Genomic DNA, 23,616 nt, shown 5'->3' with positions numbered 1-23,616 from the left:
CACACGCGAAGAGATGATTTAAGTAAATTGACATAAACCCGTGGAGAGCCTCCCGTAATGAGCCTAAGGAGAAGTTAATATAATAGATATCTCGCTAGGCCAATACACTAATATAAATAATATATCGATACACTCTGGTACACAGTTCCCAGTGAAGATGATCTCGGAATGAATTAGTATCTGTTTAAAGTTTGTAACTTCATTCAGTCCCACGTTTTTATAATTTTTTTAAAAATTATGACTGAGCGATTAGTGGTCGCATTTTAGTTACATCCAATTATTGCACATTTTATATACAATATGGGATAATTATGGAAATGGATATAAGTTTATTTGTGAGCCCTAAATAAACATTCTTATTCCTGACTTGTGAATCAGAAGAGAAAATGCAAAAACTAGTTTTCATTTTTGTGCATTATATGAGATTGTTGATCTCTCTCACTCTCTAAGTTACGTTTTCTTTCGTTCAATAAGAAACATATGCTTGTTTAACAGGGAAGTGTTGAAATGTCAGACCTACTCTTTGAATGCAGAATACTATCATCATTTTTATTTTACTACTTTGCTATCGCAACGTGAATGCAGAAATATATCATAATAGCGGCACAACGTGAATGCAGAAATATATCATAATAGCGGCACAGCGCAAACACAGTATATATTTCGGTCCCACCACCGACACCTACACTACTACGGCTACAAACACTATCATAATCATCATCGTTGTTATTATTATTAAATAAGCATATAAACCACTTCATGAGCATTTAATGATTTATTTTTGATGCAAGTACACAGGCTTTGGGTAATATAAAAGGTATTTTCTGTAAAAATGGTTATTATTGCAGTAAAACTAAAAGTCATATGCAAAAAGAAGCTAGACCATTTATCTGGCCTAGTGTTTAGAGCGTCCACCTCGAATGCGGAAGGTCGCGGGTTCGAATCAAGGTCAAGTCATACCAGAGATTTATAAAAAAAAAATTGTACTAACAGCAGCCGCGCCAGGACCTCACATTTAAGAGGTTAGTGTTAGGACTTTAGCCCTGGTGTCAGGATAATGTGACTGGGTTGGACATCATGCTAGATGTCTACGACATGATGCCTCAGTGCTAGGCGTCACTGTAAAATGCCACACTACAGATATCATAGCGATATCACTGAAAAATTGTTAAAGCTTCATTAAAATCCAAAAAATACACACATGCAAAAAGAAGCTCTCTTTGTAAACAAGCAAACAGGATGATTGCTCTCCATTTCTGGTTTCAAGAATAGTCAATTGCACTAAAACTATCCTCAGTGTCAAACATTTGTAGCGTCTATTTTCAGTGTTTCTAAACCAAATTGAACAAAGAAATAGGAGGAACTCTGTACATGTGCTGAGAGAGTACGTCATAAGTTCGGGATTTATTGATATTTGTCAAAGACGGTGAATTATATTACATATGTTATTTGAAAACTTAGACTGGCCCATGCAAACATAGAGACCGTATTGCTACAGAAACTCCCGTTTGATTTGAAATACCAACACGATGATAGTGTTTGGCAGCCCCTAGCGACGGTCAGATTATAACCTATATCTCAATGAATAAAATGACTAATTTCCGTGCCATCTCTGTTTAAAACAGGTAGAGATTTGCAAACAAACGAGATGATGTGAGAAGACAATAGCAGTAGTATCATTATAGGGGTGTGTATTTTGATTATTGATATAGGTCAGTTCCACCCCGTGATTTTACCGTTCCGTCACACGCGAATGAATGATTTAAGTAAATGTACATAAACCCGTGGTGAGCCTCCTGTAATGGAGACGTTAACATAATAGAGGTCTCGGTTAGGCCAATACAATAATATAAACAGTATACAGATCGATATACTCTTACACACAGTTGCCCGGTGAAGATAAACTCGGGACTAATCAGTATCTGTTCAAAGTTGGTAACTTCATTCAGACTCATGTTTCGATATTTTGTTTAAATTACGACTGAACGATTAATGGTCGCATTTTAGTTACATGAAATGTATTAAGGATGAATATTTATGGAAACAGCGATATGTTCATTTGTGAGCCCTGAAATATGAATTATTCTCAACTTGTGGATCCGAAAAGAAAATACAATAAATAGTTTACTTTTTCTTGCATTTGTTTGTAATATGTTATCTCGATCACTCTCTATGTTATGTTCTCCTTCAGATAATTAGAAGCATGTGCTTCTTTAACAGGGAAGTGTTGAAATGTCAGACCTACTCTTTAACAGGGAAGTGTTGAAATGTCAGACCTACTCTTTAACATGGAAGTGTTGAAATGTCAGACTTACTCTTTAACATGGAAGTGTTGAAATGTCAGACCTACTCTTTAACATGGAAGTGTTCAAATGTCAGACCTACTCTTTAACAGGAAGTGTTCAAATGTCAGACCTACTCTTTAACAGGGAAGTGTTGAAATGTCAGACCTACTCTTTAACATGGAAGTGTTGAAATGTCAGACTTACTCTTTAACATAGAAGTGTTGAAATGTCAGACCTACTCTTTAACAGGAAGTGTTCAAATGTCAGACCTACTCTTTAACAGGAAGTGTTGAAATGTCAGACCTACTCTTTAACAGGGAAGTGTTCAAATGTCAGACTTACTCTTTCACAAGGAAGTGTTCAAATGTCAGACCTACTCTTCAACAGGAAGTGTTGAAATGTCAGACCTACTCTTTAACATGGAAGTGTTGAAATGTCAGACCTACTCTTTAACATGGAAGTGTTCAGATGTCAGACCTACTCTTTAACAGTGAAGTGTTCAAATGTCAGACCTACTCTTTCACATGGAAGTGTTCAAATGTCAGACCTACTCTTTAACAGGGAAGTGTTCAAATGTCAGACCTACTCTTTCACAAGGAAGTGTTCAAATGTCAGACTTACTCTTTAACAGGGAAGTGTTGAAATGTCAGACCTACTCTTTAACATGGAAGTGCTGAAATGTCAGACCTACTCTTTCACATGGAAGTGTTGAAATGTCAGACTTACTCTTTAACATAGAAGTGTTGAAATGTCAGACCTACTCTTTAACAGGAAGTGTTCAAATGTCAGACCTACTCTTTAACAGGAAGTGTTGAAATGTCAGACCTACTCTTTAACAGGGAAGTGTTCAAATGTCAGACTTACTCTTTCACAAGGAAGTGTTCAAATGTCAGACCTACTCTTTAACAGGAAGTGTTGAAATGTCAGACCTACTCTTTAACATGGAAGTGTTGAAATGTCAGACCTACTCTTTAACATGGAAGTGTTCAGATGTCAGACCTACTCTTTAACAGTGAAGTGTTCAAATGTCAGACCTACTCTTTCACATGGAAGTGTTCAAATGTCAGACCTACTCTTTAACAGGGAAGTGTTCAAATGTCAGACCTACTCTTTCACAAGGAAGTGTTCAAATGTCAGACTTACTCTTTAACAGGGAAGTGTTGAAATGTCAGACCTACTCTTTAACATGGAAGTGCTGAAATGTCAGACCTACTCTTTCACATGGAAGTGTTCAAATGTCAGACCTACTCTTTAACAGGGAAGTGTTCAAATGTCAGACCTACTCTTTAACAGGGAAGTGTTAAAATGTCAGACCTACTCTTCAACATGGAAGTGTTGAAATGTCAGACCTACTCTTTCACAGGGAAGTGTTCAAATGTCAGACCTACTTCTTTAACAGGGAAGTGTTGAAATGTCAGACCTACTCTTTAACATGGAAGTGTTGAAATGTCAGACCTACTCTTTAACAGGGAAGTGTTCAAATGTCAGACCTACTCTTTAACAGGGAAGTGTTCAAATATCAGACCTATTCTTTAACAGGGAAGTGTTAAAATGTCAGACCTACTCTTTAACAGGGAAGTGTTTAAATGTCAGACCTACTCTTTAACAGGGAAGTGTTGAAATGTCAGACCTACTCTTTAACAGGGAAGTGTTGAAATGTAAGGCCTGCTCTTTAACAGGGAAGTGTTGAAATGTCAGACCTACTCTTTAACAGGGAAGTGTTCAAATGTCAGACTTACTCTTTCACAGGGAAGTTTTGAAATGTTAGACCTACTCTTTAACAGTGAAAGTGTTGAAATGTCAGACCTACTCTTTAACAGGGAAGTGTTGAAATGTCAGACCTACTCTTTAACAGGGAAGTGTTGAAATGTCAGACCTAATCTTTAAAATGGAAGTGTTGAAATGTCAGACCTACTCTTTAGGTGGCGCTATACAGTTTCGCATTTGCATAGGGTTAGGATTTTAAAGAAAAAGAATTTCCTCGCCTCTCCTCACTGGTTATACTGGCCATTTAAAAAGACCTTGTATATCTTAGGTATAATGCAAAGAACCTTTAATTCCCTTTATTTTGGTGTATGATTGATGGGTGTACTATGGGTTATAGAGTATACAGCTTGGCCTTACTTCAAATGTGCACCTTTCAAAAAAGTGCTAGCTCTACTTGGTCATTTTCACTTCCTGAACTTCAGAGGTCAATTGTATAAAAAAGAGCTGATAACTTTTTTTACATTTTATATATTTGGTAATTCATTCATTGCACTTTCAGAAGCTGGTATTGTCTAGTCTGGCAAAATTCATTTTCCCTATTTTAATAGCTGCTATGTATAGTGCACTTTAGACTAATTCAGACTGATTTTTTAGCACAAGGGAGCAGTCATTTTAGTTAGTAGTGTACTTAAATCATGTAAAATTTCCAAAAGTACAATATCCAAAAGAAATATCATCCACATTACATTAATGTAGCATAGAGATATGCCAACATTCTCTCCACTGTGCATGTTTTAAATGCGAACTACTTCACCTTACATATGTCACTCTCTCAAAAGTACATATTATCTGGTGAGCGCCACCATAAAGAAGATATAGGTATTATTTTTGTATGATTTAATTATGTATATATGGCTGAAACATTTAAGTCTCAAGCATCAAAACAATCCTTTTGAATAATTCTCCTGCCTTTCCCCCCACAGAACAGTATTTATGAGTGTCAGAGTCTCGAACAAGTCCAGCCTCCCCCCCCCCATGATAAAAGTGAGCTATTTTAAGAATGCACATTACATTTTGTAAACATAGCAACCAATGTTATGCTGAATGACAGGAACATGAAACTAGCCAGAATTATTTCAGAGAGATCAACAATGAATTTTACAATTCAAAAGGGAGGTAACTCATCAGGTTCATAAAGGTCAAAGGTCAAAGTGTAAAATATTTGCCTATTGTTTAATATGGAAGAAGCGAATTCACTTTCTCTTCATTTATTTTTTTATTTCATTGCAAATAAATGAAAAGAAACATTTTCACCATATATTTCTGTCACTTATTGCAACAGTTTTAAATTTAAGTTGACTCTATTCCTATATTATAAGACTTCTAATTTCCCCATAATTAAGGTCACTACTCACACAAACATACCTCATGGCACATTATGTAAGCAAGAGATAAAAGATCATAATTAGCTTATTTTCATGCTTAACATCAATATGAATGTACCATTTTATTCAGAACATCATACATAATTATATGAAAATAAAAAAAATAATTGCAAACATTTTTATATTTTCTTTAAGGTGGCGCTATACAGTTTCGCATTTTGCATAGGGTTAGAATTTTAAAGAAAAAGAATTTCCCCGGCTCTCCTCACTGGTTATACTGGCCATTTAAAAAAGACCTTGTATATCTTAGGTATAATGCAAAGAACCTTTAATTCCCTTTATTTTGGTGTATGATTGATGGGTGTACTATGGGTTATAGAGTATACAGCTTGGCCTTACTTCAAATGTGCACCTTTCAAAAAAGTGCTAGCTCTACTTGGTCATTTTCACTTCCTGAACTTCAGAGGTCAATTGTATAAAAAAGAGCTGATAACTTTTTTTACATTTTGTATATTTGGTAATTCATTCATTGCACTTTCAGAAGCTGGTATTGTCTAGTCTGGCAAAATTCATTTTCCCTATTTTAATAGCTGCTATGTATAGTGCACTTTAGACTAATTCAGACTGATTTTTTAGCACAAGGGAGCAGTCATTTTAGTTAGCAGTGTACTTAAATCATGTAAAATTTCCAAAAGTACAATATCCAAAAGAAATATCATCCACATTACATTAATGTAGCATAGAGATATGCCAACATTCTCTCCACTGTGCATGTTTTAAATGCGAACTACTTCACCTTACATATGTCACTCTCTCAAAAGTACATATTATCTGGTGAGCGCCACCATAAAGAAGATATAGGTATTATTTTTGTATGATTTAATTATGTATATATGGCTGAAACATTTAAGTCTCAAGCATCAAAACAATCCTTTTGAATAATTCTCCTGCCTTTCCCCCCACAGAACAGTATTTATGAGTGTCAGAGTCTCGAACAAGTCCAGCCTCCCCCCCCCCATGATAAAAGTGAGCTATTTTAAGAATGCACATTACATTTTGTAAACATAGCAACCAATGTTATGCTGAATGACAGGAACATGAAACTAGCCAGAATTATTTCAGAGAGATCAACAATGAATTTTACAATTCAAAAGGGAGGTAACTCATCAGGTTCATAAAGGTCAAAGGTCAAAGTGTAAAATATTTGCCTATTGTTTAATATGGAAGAAGCGAATTCACTTTCTCTTCATTTATTTTTTTATTTCATTGCAAATAAATGAAAAGAAACATTTTCACCATATATTTCTGTCACTTATTGCAACAGTTTTAAATTTAAGTTGACTCTATTCCTATATTATAAGACTTCTAATTTCCCCATAATTAAGGTCACTACTCACACAAACATACCTCATTTCACATTATGTAAGCAAGAGATAAAAGATCATAATTAGCTTATTTTCATGCTTAACATCAATATGAATGTACCATTTTATTCAGAACATCATACATAATTATATGAAAATAAAAAAAATAATTGCAAACATTTTTATATTTTCTTTAAGGTGGCGCTATACAGTTTCGCATTTTGCATAGGGTTAGAATTTTAAAGAAAAAGAATTTCCCCGGCTCTCCTCACTGGTTATACTGGCCATTTAAAAAAGACCTTGTATATCTTAGGTATAATGCAAAGAACCTTTAATTCCCTTTATTTTGGTGTATGATTGATGGGTGTACTATGGGTTATAGAGTATACAGCTTGGCCTTACTTCAAATGTGCACCTTTCAAAAAAGTGCTAGCTCTACTTGGTCATTTTCACTTCCTGAACTTCAGAGGTCAATTGTATAAAAAAGAGCTGATAACTTTTTTTACATTTTGTATATTTGGTAATTCATTCATTGCACTTTCAGAAGCTGGTATTGTCTAGTCTGGCAAAATTCATTTTCCCTATTTTAATAGCTGCTATGTATAGTGCACTTTAGACTAATTCAGACTGATTTTTTAGCACAAGGGAGCAGTCATTTTAGTTAGCAGTGTACTTAAATCATGTAAAATTTCCAAAAGTACAATATCCAAAAGAAATATCATCCACATTACATTAATGTAGCATAGAGATATGCCAACATTCTCTCCACTGTGCATGTTTTAAATGCGAACTACTTCACCTTACATATGTCACTCTCTCAAAAGTACATATTATCTGGTGAGCGCCACCATAAAGAAGATATAGGTATTATTTTTGTATGATTTAATTATGTATATATGGCTGAAACATTTAAGTCTCAAGCATCAAAACAATCCTTTTGAATAATTCTCCTGCCTTTCCCCCCACAGAACAGTATTTATGAGTGTCAGAGTCTCGAACAAGTCCAGCCTCCCCCCCCCCCATGATAAAAGTGAGCTATTTTAAGAATGCACATTACATTTTGTAAACATAGCAACCAATGTTATGCTGAATGACAGGAACATGAAACTAGCCAGAATTATTTCAGAGAGATCAACAATGAATTTTACAATTCAAAAGGGAGGTAACTCATCAGGTTCATAAAGGTCAAAGGTCAAAGTGTAAAATATTTGCCTATTGTTTAATATGGAAGAAGCGAATTCACTTTCTCTTCATTTATTTTTTTATTTCATTGCAAATAAATGAAAAGAAACATTTTCACCATATATTTCTGTCACTTATTGCAACAGTTTTAAATTTAAGTTGACTCTATTCCTATATTATAAGACTTCTAATTTCCCCATAATTAAGGTCACTACTCACACAAACATACCTCATTTCACATTATGTAAGCAAGAGATAAAAGATCATAATTAGCTTATTTTCATGCTTAACATCAATATGAATGTACCATTTTATTCAGAACATCATACATAATTATATGAAAATAAAAAAAATAATTGCAAACATTTTTATATTTTCTTTAAGGTGGCGCTATACAGTTTCGCATTTTGCATAGGGTTAGAATTTTAAAGAAAAAGAATTTCCCCGGCTCTCCTCACTGGTTATACTGGCCATTTAAAAAAGACCTTGTATATCTTAGGTATAATGCAAAGAACCTTTAATTCCCTTTATTTTGGTGTATGATTGATGGGTGTACTATGGGTTATAGAGTATACAGCTTGGCCTTACTTCAAATGTGCACCTTTCAAAAAAGTGCTAGCTCTACTTGGTCATTTTCACTTCCTGAACTTCAGAGGTCAATTGTATAAAAAAGAGCTGATAACTTTTTTTACATTTTGTATATTTGGTAATTCATTCATTGCACTTTCAGAAGCTGGTATTGTCTAGTCTGGCAAAATTCATTTTCCCTATTTTAATAGCTGCTATGTATAGTGCACTTTAGACTAATTCAGACTGATTTTTTAGCACAAGGGAGCAGTCATTTTAGTTAGCAGTGTACTTAAATCATGTAAAATTTCCAAAAGTACAATATCCAAAAGAAATATCATCCACATTACATTAAAGTAGCATAGAGATATGCCAACATTCTCTCCACTGTGCATGTTTTAAATGCGAACTACTTCACCTTACATATGTCACTCTCTCAAAAGTACATATTATCTGGTGAGCGCCACCATAAAGAAGATATAGGTATTATTTTTGTATGATTTAATTATGTTTATATGGCTGAAACATTTAAGTTTCAAGCATCAAAACAATCCTTTTGAATAATTCTCCTGCCTTTCCCCCACAGAACAATATTTATGAGTGTCAGAGTCTCGAACAAGTCCAGCCTCCCCCCCCCCCCGATAAAAGTGAGCTATTTTAAGAATGCACATTACATTTTGTAAACATAGCAACCAATGTTATGCTGAATGACAGGAACATGAAACTAGCCAGAATTATTTCAGAGAGATCAACAATGAATTTTACAATTAAAAAAGGGAGGTAACTCATCAGGTTCATAAAGGTCAAAGGTCAAAGTGTAAAATATTTGCCTATTGTTTAATATGGAAGAAGCGAATTCACTTTCTCTCCATTTATTTTTTTATTTCATTGCAAATAAATGAAAAGAAACATTTTCACCATATATTTCTGTCACTTATTGCAACAGTTTTAAATTTAAGTTGACTCTATTCCTATATTCTAAGACATCTAATTTCCCCATAATTAAGGTCACTACTCACACAAACATACCTCATGGCACATTATGTAAGCAAGAGAAAAAAGATCATAATTAGCTTATTTTCATGCTTAACATCAATATGAATGTACCATTTTATTCAGAACATCATACATAATTATATGAAAATAAAAAAAATAATTGCAAACATTTTTATATTTTCTTTAAGGTGGCGCTATACAGTTTCGCATTTTGCATAGGGTTAGGATTTTAAAGAAAAAGAATTTCCCCGGCTCTCCTCACTGGTTATACTGGCCATTTAAAAAAGACCTTGTATATCTTAGGTATAATGCAAAGAACCTTTAATTCCCTTTATTTTGGTGTATGATTGATGGGTGTACTATGGGTTATAGAGTATACAGCTTGGCCTTACTTCAAATGTGCACCTTTCAAAAAAGTGCTAGCTCTACTTGGTCATTTTCACTTCCTGAACTTCAGAGGTCAATTGTATAAAAAAGAGCTGATAACTTTTTTTACATTTTATATATTTGGTAATTCATTCATTGCACTTTCAGAAGCTGGTATTGTCTAGTCTGGCAAAATTCATTTTCCCTATTTTAATAGCTGCTATGTATAGTGCACTTTAGACTAATTCAGACTGATTTTTTAACACAAGGGAGCAGTCATTTTAGTTAGCAGTGTACTTAAATCATGTAAAATTTCCAAAAGTACAATATCCAAAAGAAATATCATCCACATTACATTAATGTAGCATAGAGATATGCCAACATTCTCTCCACTGTGCATGTTTTAAATGCGAACTACTTCACCTTACATATGTCACTCTCTCAAAAGTACATATTATCTGGTGAGCGCCACCTTAACAGGGAAATGTTCAAATGTCAGACCTACTCTTTAACAGGGAAGTGTTCAAATGTCAGACCTACTCTTTAACAGGGAAGTGTTGAAATGTCAGACCTACTCTTTAACAGGGACCTACTCTTTAACAGGGAAGTGTTGAAATGTCAGACCTACTCTTTAACAGGGAAGTGTTGAAATGTCAGACCTACTCTTTAACAGGGAAGTGTAGAAATGTCAGACCTACTCTTTAACAGGGAAGTGTTGAAATGTCAGACCTACTCTTTAACAGGGAAGTGTAGAAATGTCAGACCTACTCTTTAACAGGGAAGTGTTTAAATGTCAGACCTACTCTTTAACAGGGAAGTGTTCAAATGTCAGACCTACTGTTTAACAGGGAAGTGTTCAAATGTCAGACTTACTCTCTTAATGCAGATTACTATCTTCATTTTTATGTTACTACTTTGGCATCGCAACATGAATACATACATTATATCATCATAGCGGGACAGTGCAAATATAACATATATTTCGGTCCCACCACCACCACCGACACTACTACCACTACCAACACTATCATAATCATCATCTTTGTTATTGTTATTATTATTAAATAAGCATATAAACCACTTCGTCAGCATTTATTGATTTATGTTTGATGCAAGTCCTTTTATTCTTATCTGCACTAATTCAACCACAGATAAAGTCGATATGTTGATGTAGGAGGGAACCACGTCTCTTCCAGTCTGGTGGAGTACTGTGCAAGTATTTAGATGCATCATAAATAAAGTTGTTATGTTGATGTATGAGGGTAACACGTCTCTTCCAGTCTGGTGGAGTACTGTGCAATTATTTAGATGCATCATAAATAAAGTTGTTATGTTGATGTAGGAGGGGAACACGTCTCTTTCAGCCTGATGGAGTACTGTACAATTATTTTCCATGCTATAAATCAAGATTTAAGTTATGTACTCACTGACAACACAGCTCTAATCGTCAGTGTAGCTTTCTTCTTAAATAAAACAGCACTGTAACTTTTTGTTGAATGTGCAGGCAAATCAAAAAGAACAGAAAATGGAACAGAAGGAAAATCTATCAAACTACTGAATCATACAATTCATGTTAGCATTAATGCAGTGCTAAAATTAATGCGAATAAGACAATGCGGACATATATCAGATTTTGTTTTAAAAGGTCAAATTACATGTAAATTGTCATGTCGGAAACTAGCTTTGCTGAAAAATAAAACGTATAATGCAACAGTAAATACTTGTATTTCTTCATATGTACATCAACATATTTTATAATATGTCGAAAATATCAAGTTCTATAAAATGAACTCAATCAACTGTAATTGTATAATCATAATAGGCTTTTTCGCCAATTGTGTTAAGTCATTTCTTTCATTTTAATAACCAAGACTCTGCCAGTTACATTTTTTTAATGAATCTTGGATGTATTAGGTATTCAAAGTTGTGCTAATATATGTCGTTAACAAAACAAAATGCAACTAGAACTGCTTATAAGTAAAATTGAAAGTGCCTCTTTGGATAAAACTCTTTTAGAGACAAGTATTGGTCTTACAGAAAAGCACAAACGATATTGATAATTAAAATGTTAACATGCAATGTGTTGTTCAAAAAAATAATAAATAAATTTGGTGCCGATGACTTGCTAGTATTAATGTCCAAAGGAAAAATGAAAATTCCATGTATTTTATCATACGATTCAGGTAGATATCAAAACGTCATTTCATTTACTTTGTCCCCAATTGGTCAAAATTAGACAAGAACACGTGTAATCCAGCTCACCTCTTATAATTCCAGATCCAAACCAAAACATTTCAGAATTTCAATGAGTCACTCCCCGTATTTATATCTGTATTTCATTCTAAAAGTTCAAAAAGTGTCACGTAATTAAGAAATACAATTACAATTTTGTTTGGTACGGTTTGTTCTTTATCCTTCCATCAGTTTAACAAATCTGTCTTTTTTAAGTGCGATACAGATAAGAAAAAGAAACTTCAGGAGGATTTGACCAATTTTGTCTAATAAGTATGTCTATCTAGTTTACCACCTGTTTAAATACGAAAGAGAAGTGTGTTTTTAGTTTATGAATTGTGATCATAACGAACATAATTTCATTGAAACGTTGTCTAAAGTATTACCATATATAATCGCTTATATGTTGGGTCTTAATGCACACTGCACAGACCCCAGACCGCTCCGGTGGTCTAGTGGTGAGAACGTACGCCTCTGATGTAGGAGGTCGCGGGTTTGAACCCCAGCCGAGTCATATCAAATGGTACTAACAGCTGCCTCACAAGGCACTCAGCATTAAGAGGTTAGTGTTAGGACTGGTCAGCCTGGTGTCAGGGTATATGACTTTATTGGACATGATGCCATATGCCTCTGGTGACCCTTGACCTCCCGCATCAGATGCGGATGCTATAGCCGGTAGGTCACCAGAATGGTCACTTTTGTAGAAGAAGGAGAAAAACATTGATGATGATGATGATGATGATATACGTGAAATGAGAAAGTCCATTGTTGTTATTATTATTATTATTATTATTAAATCACTCAAGTAATTAAAAGCTCAATTTATTATTTAATTCTCTACACAATTATTGACGTATTGTTTTAAGAAATCTTTTCTCTGTCTGCAGAGAAATATGTACCACCAATTCCCAGATTTTTGCTATGCTGTATCTCACCGTCTATCCGACATAATGGATGGGGTCGGATATTCACCGGAACATCGAGACAGGAAGGTGAGGATTGCTACTGAGAATGAGGCATTCAGGTACATTATACATACTTTAGAGACATCTAGAAATATGTGGTATATGTTTGGGAGTAGAGGAGAGGGATCCACAGGACCTGGACTAAACTCGGATCTAGATTTGTTGTTTCAGGGTAATAAATTAAAAATAATCACAGACCTGTCTGACTGTCAGGCAGGTAAGATCTATCTCTATATGTTACAGGATGGACAAACGCATCCTGGGTATGTTAAGCTACAGCTAATTGGAATATTACCAGATAATACTCCTGTTCCATTATCCTATCCTGACTGCACTTTAGATTCATTTGGTGTATCTGTACTGCCAAACACAAATTGTCATTTGGATGACCTTGGATACCGTACCGGTCCTGCAGCGCGTGATCAAGGTGAATATGTATCTTTTGACTATGTCAAGGCTTTGAGATGTTCACAATGGCCACGTGAGGGATATGAATGGTTTCATCGTCGTAGATTCTACGACTGGCCTAAAACTCGTCAGATACAGAACACACGGAAATATGGCTGCTTTGCCTCACCTGTTGGACATACAAGCAGCAGTGAAACACACCTGGAGTGGAGATTATCATTTTCTTTAGCTGAAAGGGACCTTGTGAGATCTTTTGAAGACACAGTGATGAAAGTATACATATTGCTGAAAATGGTAAGGAAAACATTTATTGAACCTCTCCTTGAAGATGCATTTTCCAGCTATCATTGCAAAGTTTGTGTGCTGTGGATGAGGGAGAGCACACCAAGTGAATTATGGTGCACTGAAAATCTTCTATGCTGCCTCGTCCTTTGCATCAGACAGTTGTATGAGTGGGCCATTGCCGGATTTTGTCCTGACTACTTCATTGTCAGGAATAACATATACGATAGAAAAATAGTTGGCATGGCACGAATGCAGTTAATTCAGATACTTGAACATCTTCTTTCTGATGGCTGTAGATTTTTATGTAGGATAGATTGCTGTCATATTGGACGCATGCTTGTTTCTGATCTCAGTAGCTTTGAACATTACCGCTTAGAACTTAGGCAAGCAGTCAGTTATGAGGGTGTACTGGATTATTTCTTATGTGCATGGAGTGCTGCACGAAGTAGGGGACCTATATTAAAGACAATTCCACAAAATTATCAAAGTCTGACGTATTACCTAACACGATTCGCTCATGCCTCTAAGTATGCACCCTACGTCATTCAATACCCACTGAAGTATATAGCCATGTTTCTCTTTTCTCAGCTAGGATTTTATTTTGCTTCAGTCCTCAAAGAAAATGCAGGTATTTTGTCCTGGGCGAATGTAGAGTATCTTTTAGCTCTAACAACGGAGTGCCTCTCACTCAGCATGAACAGTGACGCTACCTCAGTGAGACTCAAGTTGTGTGGTTTGGGAATAGTACTGGAGAATCATGATCTGACAGAGATATGTTTACAAGATATTTGTGAGAACCACATGAGGTACTTGTTCTCAGTTTCACCATGTGGCATAAATGCATTTACTACATTGAAATGTAACACTCAGGTATTTCGTGAAAAGTGTTTGAATGTGAGAAGCACTACTGTAGACATTTTGGAGAACCAGGTTTCCTTTAGCGTTGTCTTTCTCCAGTCAGAGATTTCTATAACACCTATCCCATTGAGAATGGAGATGTTCAGGTCCGTTGGAACACCGCAGGGGCTAAGAGATGAAGAAAAACGTTTCTGGTACGATTGGGCTGTGTTAGATTCACTTATGTGCCTTTATTTCTTCCAGTACCTTAATTTCAGTAGACAAGGGAAGGATAGACACAAACAGGTTGCTATGGACAACATGATACATGTGATCAAAACAGAGCCTGATATTCCACATAAAGACACGGCCCTAAATGTTCTTGCTTATTGCTACATGCAGGATAATAAATCCAGAAATGCATTTATTTGCTTAAGAGATTCCTTGAAAATCTGCCCACATCACAATGCTGCCAAATTCTACTTGGGACTTCTGTTTAAGAAAGTCGTTGCCGCTCGCACAAGGCCAACAATGTATTGAAATAGACACAACTACATTTTGCAGGAAACAGAACATTATTTATATGGTCAAAGAGAAATACTAAATGTAATTGTTAGTTACTCATTGTTGAAATGGCTGGTGAATTAATTTTGTTAACCCATACTCACAAGTCTTTCAGTTTATATGTCCTCTTTTCTATTCAGTTCAGTATACTTGTACAATGCATGTACTATCATATATTTCCACTTTTCTTTGGCGGAATGATTGATAGAAATAAAGGAAATTGTTTAGTAAGACTACTATTTAAATCATGCAGTCTAATAGAATAATGGGAACACTTGCATATAATTGAAATACATGCGTACATGAATTGTGTATTACGCATACCAGTAGCTTTGAAAATGCATGTGCTAGAGTTTCTTCATTGTCTTTATAACATTGTTTAATTAGTACAATTTGTTTTACATCTCAAATAAAACTACCCTCTGATTTCCTTGCAATCTTGGGCATTCACATGGTGATCTAAGTCCAAGTATATTTAAATTCCCATTAAATAACCTTATGTCATTAGCTACATCCAACTAACATTTAGTACTGAATTATAAATCATTGATGATAGAAACATAGATTTAGAATATTTACTTTTGTGTACACAGTTTTATATACTTGTTTCAACAAGAACTAGGTCAAAGTATAACTCACCGGCGTGCAGATGATTAGTAATAAATATATTCATCCATGAACTATTTAATAAAGGGCACGAAATGTGGACTGTTTTGCCTGCCCTATAACCGACACTGGGCATTCTCTGGCTTGCAATCAAATATCAGGTTTAAGGGTGCAAGAGACAGTTTTTGAGCACAACTTTAAGGCTGTGTACACCTGCCTTAATAAAAAAATTCATAAAAAATAAAATACGCAGACGTAGTCAAAAATGTCCATAATGTATGTATATGTTAGGTATAATAAAGCAAAACAGAAGAATATCATTCACTTCATTTGACAGGTCAGTGTAACTTCATAGAATAAAGCATTTTTGTACCACAACCCCAAATTTATATATGCATTTTTCAGGTCCGAAGGCCATTTTTGACAGTACGTTAGCTCACAGTGCAAGCGCAATCCCTTTCCATGGGTGATAATTTTGAAAAACATTATGTACTGAATAGCTTAATACAATTCCAAATGGTTCACATAAATGTAGTTTTTGAGATACTGTGCTTGCCTTTAACCCACGTGTCAACTATGTGTGTGGCTAGCAATGCTTCTTATCTAAATATTAGTATTTCACTGACTACAGACCGTGCAGTGACTATAGAAAGTATACATGCAATTTGCGAAACATTTCCCTGCCTCCTTTACATCTTGTGCAAATTAATTTCAGTAATAAAAAAAATTTGCACATGTCACATATTTAGACATTATCTAGGAAAATGGTATGAAGGAAATTATTTTGTGTGCAAAAGTAATAATAATGTTACTCATTTCAACAGTGTGTTTGACGACTGCATTGAAAAAGAATTAACATTTTATGCAATTCCTGATAATGTTAAGAATGGATTTTACAGTTGCAAATAATAAATGAATATGAGAGACTCTCATAGTTGACGATTATATAACTTCTCTTTTCTGGAATCAATTATTTGATGAATTTTTGTATTGTATACCAAGTAAGAAAAATGTCACCTCACGTTTACATTCATAATGTACTTTAAAAGCAATTTTAGCCTGACACACACACACACAAATTTCAGACCTGGTATTGTTCTTAAAGTAATGCTGATATAAAGAATGTGGGGTGAAGAAGGGGTACACCACTGTCTAGCTAAGTGGGAAGGATCAAACTTAGGTAAATGAATCAAACATTAGGACATGCTGGAACATTGATATACTGATGTGGGGGACCCGGTTGAACTTATAGTAACACATCAAATAAATCCAGTAAAAACTGACCTTTGAGATAAAACCATTCCCCAGCCCAAAATGCAGAATAAATAAATATTCCATAGCATTTAACCCACACATAATTCACATACTACCATTCACACACAATTGACTTTAGCACCTGTATGGTGTTATGTAAACTTAATCTGCATTGTTTCTTACGGTTTTTGTATTTTATTAATTTCATTATTTGATATTGTAATGTAACATTGTTTGTTGGACTTCGCTTTGTTCAAAATCAATGTTACTTTATACTTGACCTGAATTTTATTTTTTTAAATTCTATAAATAACTAATATATAGCTATAGTATGGGTTTAATATCAAGATCATTACTAATAAAAGTAAACATGTATATCTGGATATAGGTTATTGGAACTCACCTACAATTTACCTGGTGTACCTGACAATGTCTTGGTTCCATGTTATAACTTTAGCAATAGATTTCTAATTATAGCCAACATTTTGAAAACATTACGAACTTTCCAGAAGGTTATTTTCCATTACTTTCTGGGGGGGGGGGGTTCAGGAAAATGCTGATTGTGATATGAGGTCAAGCAGAGGACTATATAATATTGTCGCTAGAAACTGTATTCGATCATGCTTTAAGATCTAGAAAAATCAATTTATATTATTGTTGTAACCAGTAGTTCATTGGGGCTGGAATTTATTTTTCAAATTATTCAATTCAAGGGACTTTTTTCTGGAAATACAAAAGTACTCTGATAACATTTTTGGAAATGCGAACTTGGATGTAAAGTGAATTCAAACTTAAAATTACATTACTGCGTTTGAGCAAAACAGACTGTTGGCACATCAGTACTTTACAAACTATCACAGGCATATCAATACTTTCATCCTTGGATTTAATTTGGATTTCTTCTAAAGTTTATTCAGAACTTAAAATTATAAGGACTTGTGTCTGTTATTCGAGGATTTGGGGGAATTTAATTTGCAATACTGCATTTGTTTCATTTCCACTTTGTATTGTAAGGAAATAAATTATTTGATAAATTAGACCAATCCAATTAGATAAAGAGGAAAGCAATAGGAAAATGCATTCGCAGAAGGATGAGAGACAAATGCAGTTACAGAAATACGTAAATCTAACAATTGAGAAAAAGGAGAGAAATGCAATGCAAATGCAGAAAAATGAAAGAGAGAAAGTAAGAAAAAGAGAAACGGAAGAACCGGAATTTTAAGTTAGGTTAAAAGAATTAGAGCTGGCAAGTGAAAAGAAGTCCTCCACATTACACACAAGTTCAGGTTTTGATGCTACTCAACATATTAGGTTAGTATTCCCTTTTAAGGAAAAAGAAGTAGATTATAATTTTCCTTATTTTGAAAAAGACACTGAAAATTTGAAATGGCCAAGAGAGCATTGGTCTCTCTTATTTCAAAGTGACCTTTTTAGCAACGCCTTTGATATCTGTCAGTACAGAAAAGAGCTGATTATGATCTACCTAAGAACTGCATTTTGAAGGGTAATAGGTTCGTGCCTGACGCTTATCGACAAAAGTTTAGGAACTATAAAAGACAAACCAGACAAACTCATGTTGAACTGGCAACATAAAAAGAGCAGCTATTTGATAGGAGGTGTATAGTGAATAAAGTTGGTAAAGATTACGAAAATCTCAGACCATTCATGCTGGTTGAAGAGTTCAAGAATTGCATCCTCTCACTAGTCTTCTGGTAAAAATCTGCTTCAGCCTAATGCCAGCACTGCTAAATTTCATACTGGCACACCCTTTGGCAATCAAGTTTCTGATCAGACGGAGCAGAAGTCCTTATCTCTTTCTACGGGTACATATTGCATGAATGAAGGGCACGTTATTTCTGATTGCTACAGATTGAATAAGCAACAAAATCAAGTAATACCTATTATATTTTTTTTATTTCTAAGAGATCATGGTTATGGTCACGTGTTGAAAGCAATATATTTGTTGGGTCAATCAAACCCAAGTCTTATTTTATTATGGAGAATTATTACCCATTCATGTCGAATGGTTCTATATCACTCATGGGTGATTCGGCCAATCCTATTCCTATGAAAATTTTATTTGACACAGGAGATTCTCAGAACCGTCTATTATAACGTACCTTGCCTATGTCTAAGAAGTTTTCTTCGAATGAGAGTGTTCTTATTCAGGGATTTGCGTACGGGGTTGTTAACGTTTTTCTCTATTGTGTAAATTTCTCATCAGACCTAGTCTCAGGGCCGGTGACAGTCGGAACAGTGTCGGCTTTTCCAGTCTATGGAATTCATTTAGTACTAGGCAGTGATCTAGCTGGAGATAAGTTTGTGGTTAATCAACTTGTAACTCACAATCCTTGTTTGGATCAGAAAGTCTATCCTATTGAAAACGAAATCCCTGATTTATACCGAGCTTGTGCAGATACTCGACAAAAATAACTCTTGACAATTATGTTCATCAGGAAGCTATTCCTTTAGGCTTTTGATGAGGTCAGATTTACTCCTTGTTCAGATCAATCAAAGGGTATTGATCACAGTAATTCTTTTTTAACTATTCATTCTTTTTATATCAGTCAAGGTGACACGCGGCAATCACTTGTCGTTGAACAGGGAAAAGATCCTGAGATATGTTTGTTTCAGAGAGCTATTAGCGAAAATGAATCTACAGAAATACCTGTTTGCTATTTTGTTAAAAATGGGGTCCAAATGAGAAAATGGAGACCACCTGAAGTACCTACTGCTGATAAGTGGTCAGTGAACTATCACAATGTAGCTCCAAAATTGTACAGACATGACATTCTTATTTTGGCCCATGAAACTCTTTCGGCTGGTCATTTGATGATCAAGAAGACGTATCATACGATCTTGAATCACTACTATTGGTCATAAATTAAAAGTTATGTTCGTAAATAGAGCAGATCGTGTCACACTTGTCAAATGGTACTAACACCCCATCAGAAGATACCAAAGGCTCATCTGCAGTCTATTCCTGCATTCTACGATCCATTTAGCAGAATAATAACGAATCCCGAGATATACATGGATAGGCATAATACTTCATGTATCAAGTAAACTAGGGCGTTTATCGAGAAAACAGTCTTCGTGAACGTGGAATACAAATGAAAAACGTAGTGGAGAGATTAAAAGGTTTTTGTAATATTTCTGCCGTTGCTGACAAACATTCAATACATTTTGCGGCGACAGTTGGAAAGATGTTGAAAGTTATGCAAGGTGTTAATCCTCCACCGAAATGTCGTTGCTGTTGTTGTTGTGGGGTTTAATGCCGTATTTCAGCATACGATAGGCTATGCATTGCGGCCAGTATTAATGGTGAAGGAAGAACCCGGGAAGAACCACCGACCCACGAGAAGCTACTGGCAAGCTTTCTCGCATACGTTAGCTGAATCTTCACCGAAATGTCAAAATTGAAATGATTACTTGAGAGAACGCTATCATAAATATGGTTAAGAAAAGAGATTAAGAAAGGATCAGAAAAGTTGGGATAAAAGGCATGTCAATGGCTGAAGTATGTCACATAAGCTGATGTTTTGTATTTTCTGCACTGAATATTCGGCAAAATACGAATGTGTGCGGTGTTACTGTATGTTACATTAATTGATGGTTGCAGGGTTCCCAAGCTACCGAGAAATTGGGAAAAAATTGGGAGAAATGATAATTTTTCCCGACCATGAAAAGTCCTTGAATTTTGCAAATTTTGATGAAAGTCGGGAAAAAACAGGCACTTGATGCCCGAAACAATCACGAAATTGAGTCGTAACTAAACTGATCGTGAGTTCGATTTATCGAGTTCTAACCAAAATATTAGGAAGGTGCAGTATGGATCATTTGGGTGCTTGCAATATAAATATATGCAGAGTAAATCCTAACGCTCACTGGGCTATATTCGTCTAGTAGACTTTTATTTTCAATGTCAGCTCGATATCCATATCTTTCCTTACTTGGAAGGTATGAAAACCAGTCTAGCATCACAAGATGCCAACATGGTGGCAAAGCCTACCCGCTTACCGGATGACCAAGCAAACTTTAAACGTTGTTAGATTTAGTGATGCATGCATGAAATCGATATGAAAAGTACATATTTTCTCAGAAATTGTGACTATTATTATCTTTATGTCTTTAATCTGCTGAAGGACAAGATAAAACTACAGAGTTGATGAAACGTGACCAGGTTCCCGCGATTTGCATTGCTAGTCGCATGAGTACACAAATCTAGCAACTCACATTTTCAAATGTCATAGAGAATTTTGTTTTAAAAAAAGGTATTAAATGAAAGTCGTATGCTGGCTGTAATAAAAATACAAAAACGAAAGAACACAAAATTGTCCATATTTATATATTCCGAGAACAGTTTCTGGAGTTTTGTTGTATCACGTGACTACCACGTCGACATGTGCTCTTTGCTTGACAAATCAGACTGGCCAGAATGCCGGTTTTTACAAAAGGTATCAGACTTTCATTTAATATAATTGAATTTCTTTACAACAACATTAAAAAGGAGTTGTTGATATCACGTGGCTACTGGACTTCCGATGTCGTCGTTTGAGATTTGTGATGCAAATGGCGAGTACAGTGTTAGGTTTCATCTTTGCCGTAGTTTCGTCTAGTCTGTCAGCGGATTAAAGACATAACGATTATAATACTTGCCATTTCGGAAAAAATAGATCATTTTCCTATCGATTTCATACAGGTGTAAGTCGATATAACATACATTTAAATTTTCTAGGCCCGCTGGTACGTGACTACCATATGTCACTATTGCACGGTGGCAGCAAATTCCAAATTTTCGATATGCATATGCAATGACCCCATACCCAAATGCCCAAATATGAAAAATGGGGTGGGAATATTCGGAGGAAACCCGGATTAGAAAATGGACTGCTATTCGTTTTAAGCCAAATTTGTAGTCCAAATTGTTGAATCTCTGAGCTGAAATGAGAAATTGTCGTCCCTTGTATTATATATTATAAACGATATGAGAACCCTGTATTAATATAGGTCTGGGGACTTGTTTAACGTATTACAAGAAGACAAGTTGAGTTTACAGAAAATTCACTCCTTGTATATACAACAGTATATATTTATTAAGATCTTTTACTTTTTAAATGATGGATTTTCAACCAGATCGTCTTAAGGAGAGTACGTTGTTTGAAAAATCTTGTTTGGGATTTTATTGGCACACATAAATTCAGGGTTAACTCTTTTCGTTACAAGACAAGATTCTAATTATTTGCTTTTATTGTTTTTTTATACTGTAATAGGAAATGTTTGCAACATAACGCAGGTCAGCAAAAAACGTTAGAAGTTTTATTATGTACATTGAAATGAATTTACATGCCAATTTATAGGAATATGGTCAAACTTGTTTCGTGTTATACATTTGTGGTTTTCTACATGACCATCTTTTCTGACTTATATGTTTTAGAGAGTCTTGAAAGAGAAACATCTTTACATTTAGAAAATGCATGTTTTATAATCTAAAATGTTCTTTAATTCCATTCAGTAATAGTTATATGTGAACCCTGAAAAAATTAATTTCATCCTGGAAAAACCCTGGAAATCAGCTGGAAATTTATATTCAGAAAAGCTTGGAAACCATGTGGTTGTAAAACTTTTCATACGTCGTTCCTGTAATCACAGTAATGATGGTACTCCTTAAGGGTCCAGACACCAAAGATTATAATTCAAGATATGTCATCTTTCTGTGTTAAGGCGACTGGACCAAGAAACCAAAGAGGCAAGACCATGACCAAGATCTAATGATGAATCAGATACAAAAGATGAATATCAACTTTAACTTTAACTTGGTATTGTTTGTGAAAAATAGTTCCTATCGGTTTGACTTGATGGTATTGAATATTAAATGTTGAATTAGAAAATAAACTGGTATCTGTCTGATTCTTTTTGTACCATTGTAATGTAGGCAGGAAATGGTAAAAAAAATGCATTGTGGGGGATCATGTGGATTTGTGAGGAAAAATATTGTAATGTTGAGCCTATTTACAAACATAATATTCGTTTTCAGAAATAAAAATCTGAGTAAATTATGCCAAGATCTGGTATTTTTCTCAGTTAGAAAATTATTCACACGTATGAAAAAAACGAAATTGAATAGAAAAGAATCGGAGGTTTATTTAACATAAGAGTTATCGTAGGCTTTTTCTGTACGAATAACAAATATTTCTACGAATTTCTGAACGTTACTGAGCCATATTTTACGAAATCGTACCAGTAAAATTAGTCAGCAGTTAGTTTCTGTACATTAACACCTAAACATAACGATTAGAAACACCCAGGAGAGAGAGAGAGAGACAGACAGAGACAGAGACAGAGCAGGATGGATAGAAAACCAGTTACCAAAGCATCAACATATTTAAAACAGAGTAGAAATTATTAATGTCACTGAACCGCTCCGGTGGCCTAGAGGTTAGAGCGTCCGCCTCTGATGCTGGAGGTCGTGGGTTCGATCACCGGCCGAGTCATAGCAAAGACTTGTAGAAAATGGCACTAGCAGCTGCCTCGCTTGGCGCTCAGCATAAGAGGTTAGTGTTAGGACTGGTCGGCCTGGTGTCAGGATAATGTGACTGGGTGGGACATCATG

The 23,616-nt window shown here is 35.1% G+C and overlaps 1 protein-coding gene across 9 annotated transcripts in view; it reads left to right on the top strand.

Annotated features, from left to right (window-relative positions):
* LOC149770845 (uncharacterized) overlaps positions 1-23,616 on the top strand; it is a 139,098-nt gene that overhangs the window by 58,767 nt on the left and 56,715 nt on the right. For 5 of the 9 annotated variants that reach the window (XM_089949039.1, XM_089949041.1, XM_089949040.1 and 2 more), the window contains one exon: positions 12,972-23,094. The exons of 1 other annotated variant lie outside the window; for it this stretch is intronic. In XM_089949039.1, coding sequence (XP_089805165.1) covers positions 12,978-15,119 — 2,142 coding nt within the window. In that variant the 5' untranslated portion in view covers positions 12,972-12,977 and the 3' untranslated portion in view covers positions 15,120-23,094. Of the gene's footprint in view, positions 1-12,971; positions 23,095-23,616 lie in introns of those variants that run through there. 3 more of the 9 variants (XM_089949046.1, XM_089949045.1, XM_089949043.1) reach the window with 2 other exon arrangements.

The sequence above is a fragment of the Sinohyriopsis cumingii genome, unplaced genomic scaffold, assembly GCF_028554795.1.
Source record: "Sinohyriopsis cumingii isolate HCF-2022 unplaced genomic scaffold, ASM2855479v2 utg002260l, whole genome shotgun sequence".
Classification (NCBI taxonomy): domain Eukaryota; kingdom Metazoa; phylum Mollusca; class Bivalvia; order Unionida; family Unionidae; genus Sinohyriopsis; species Sinohyriopsis cumingii.
Note: the sequence above shows the minus strand (reverse complement) of the source record. Positions and strands in the feature narration are given on the sequence as shown.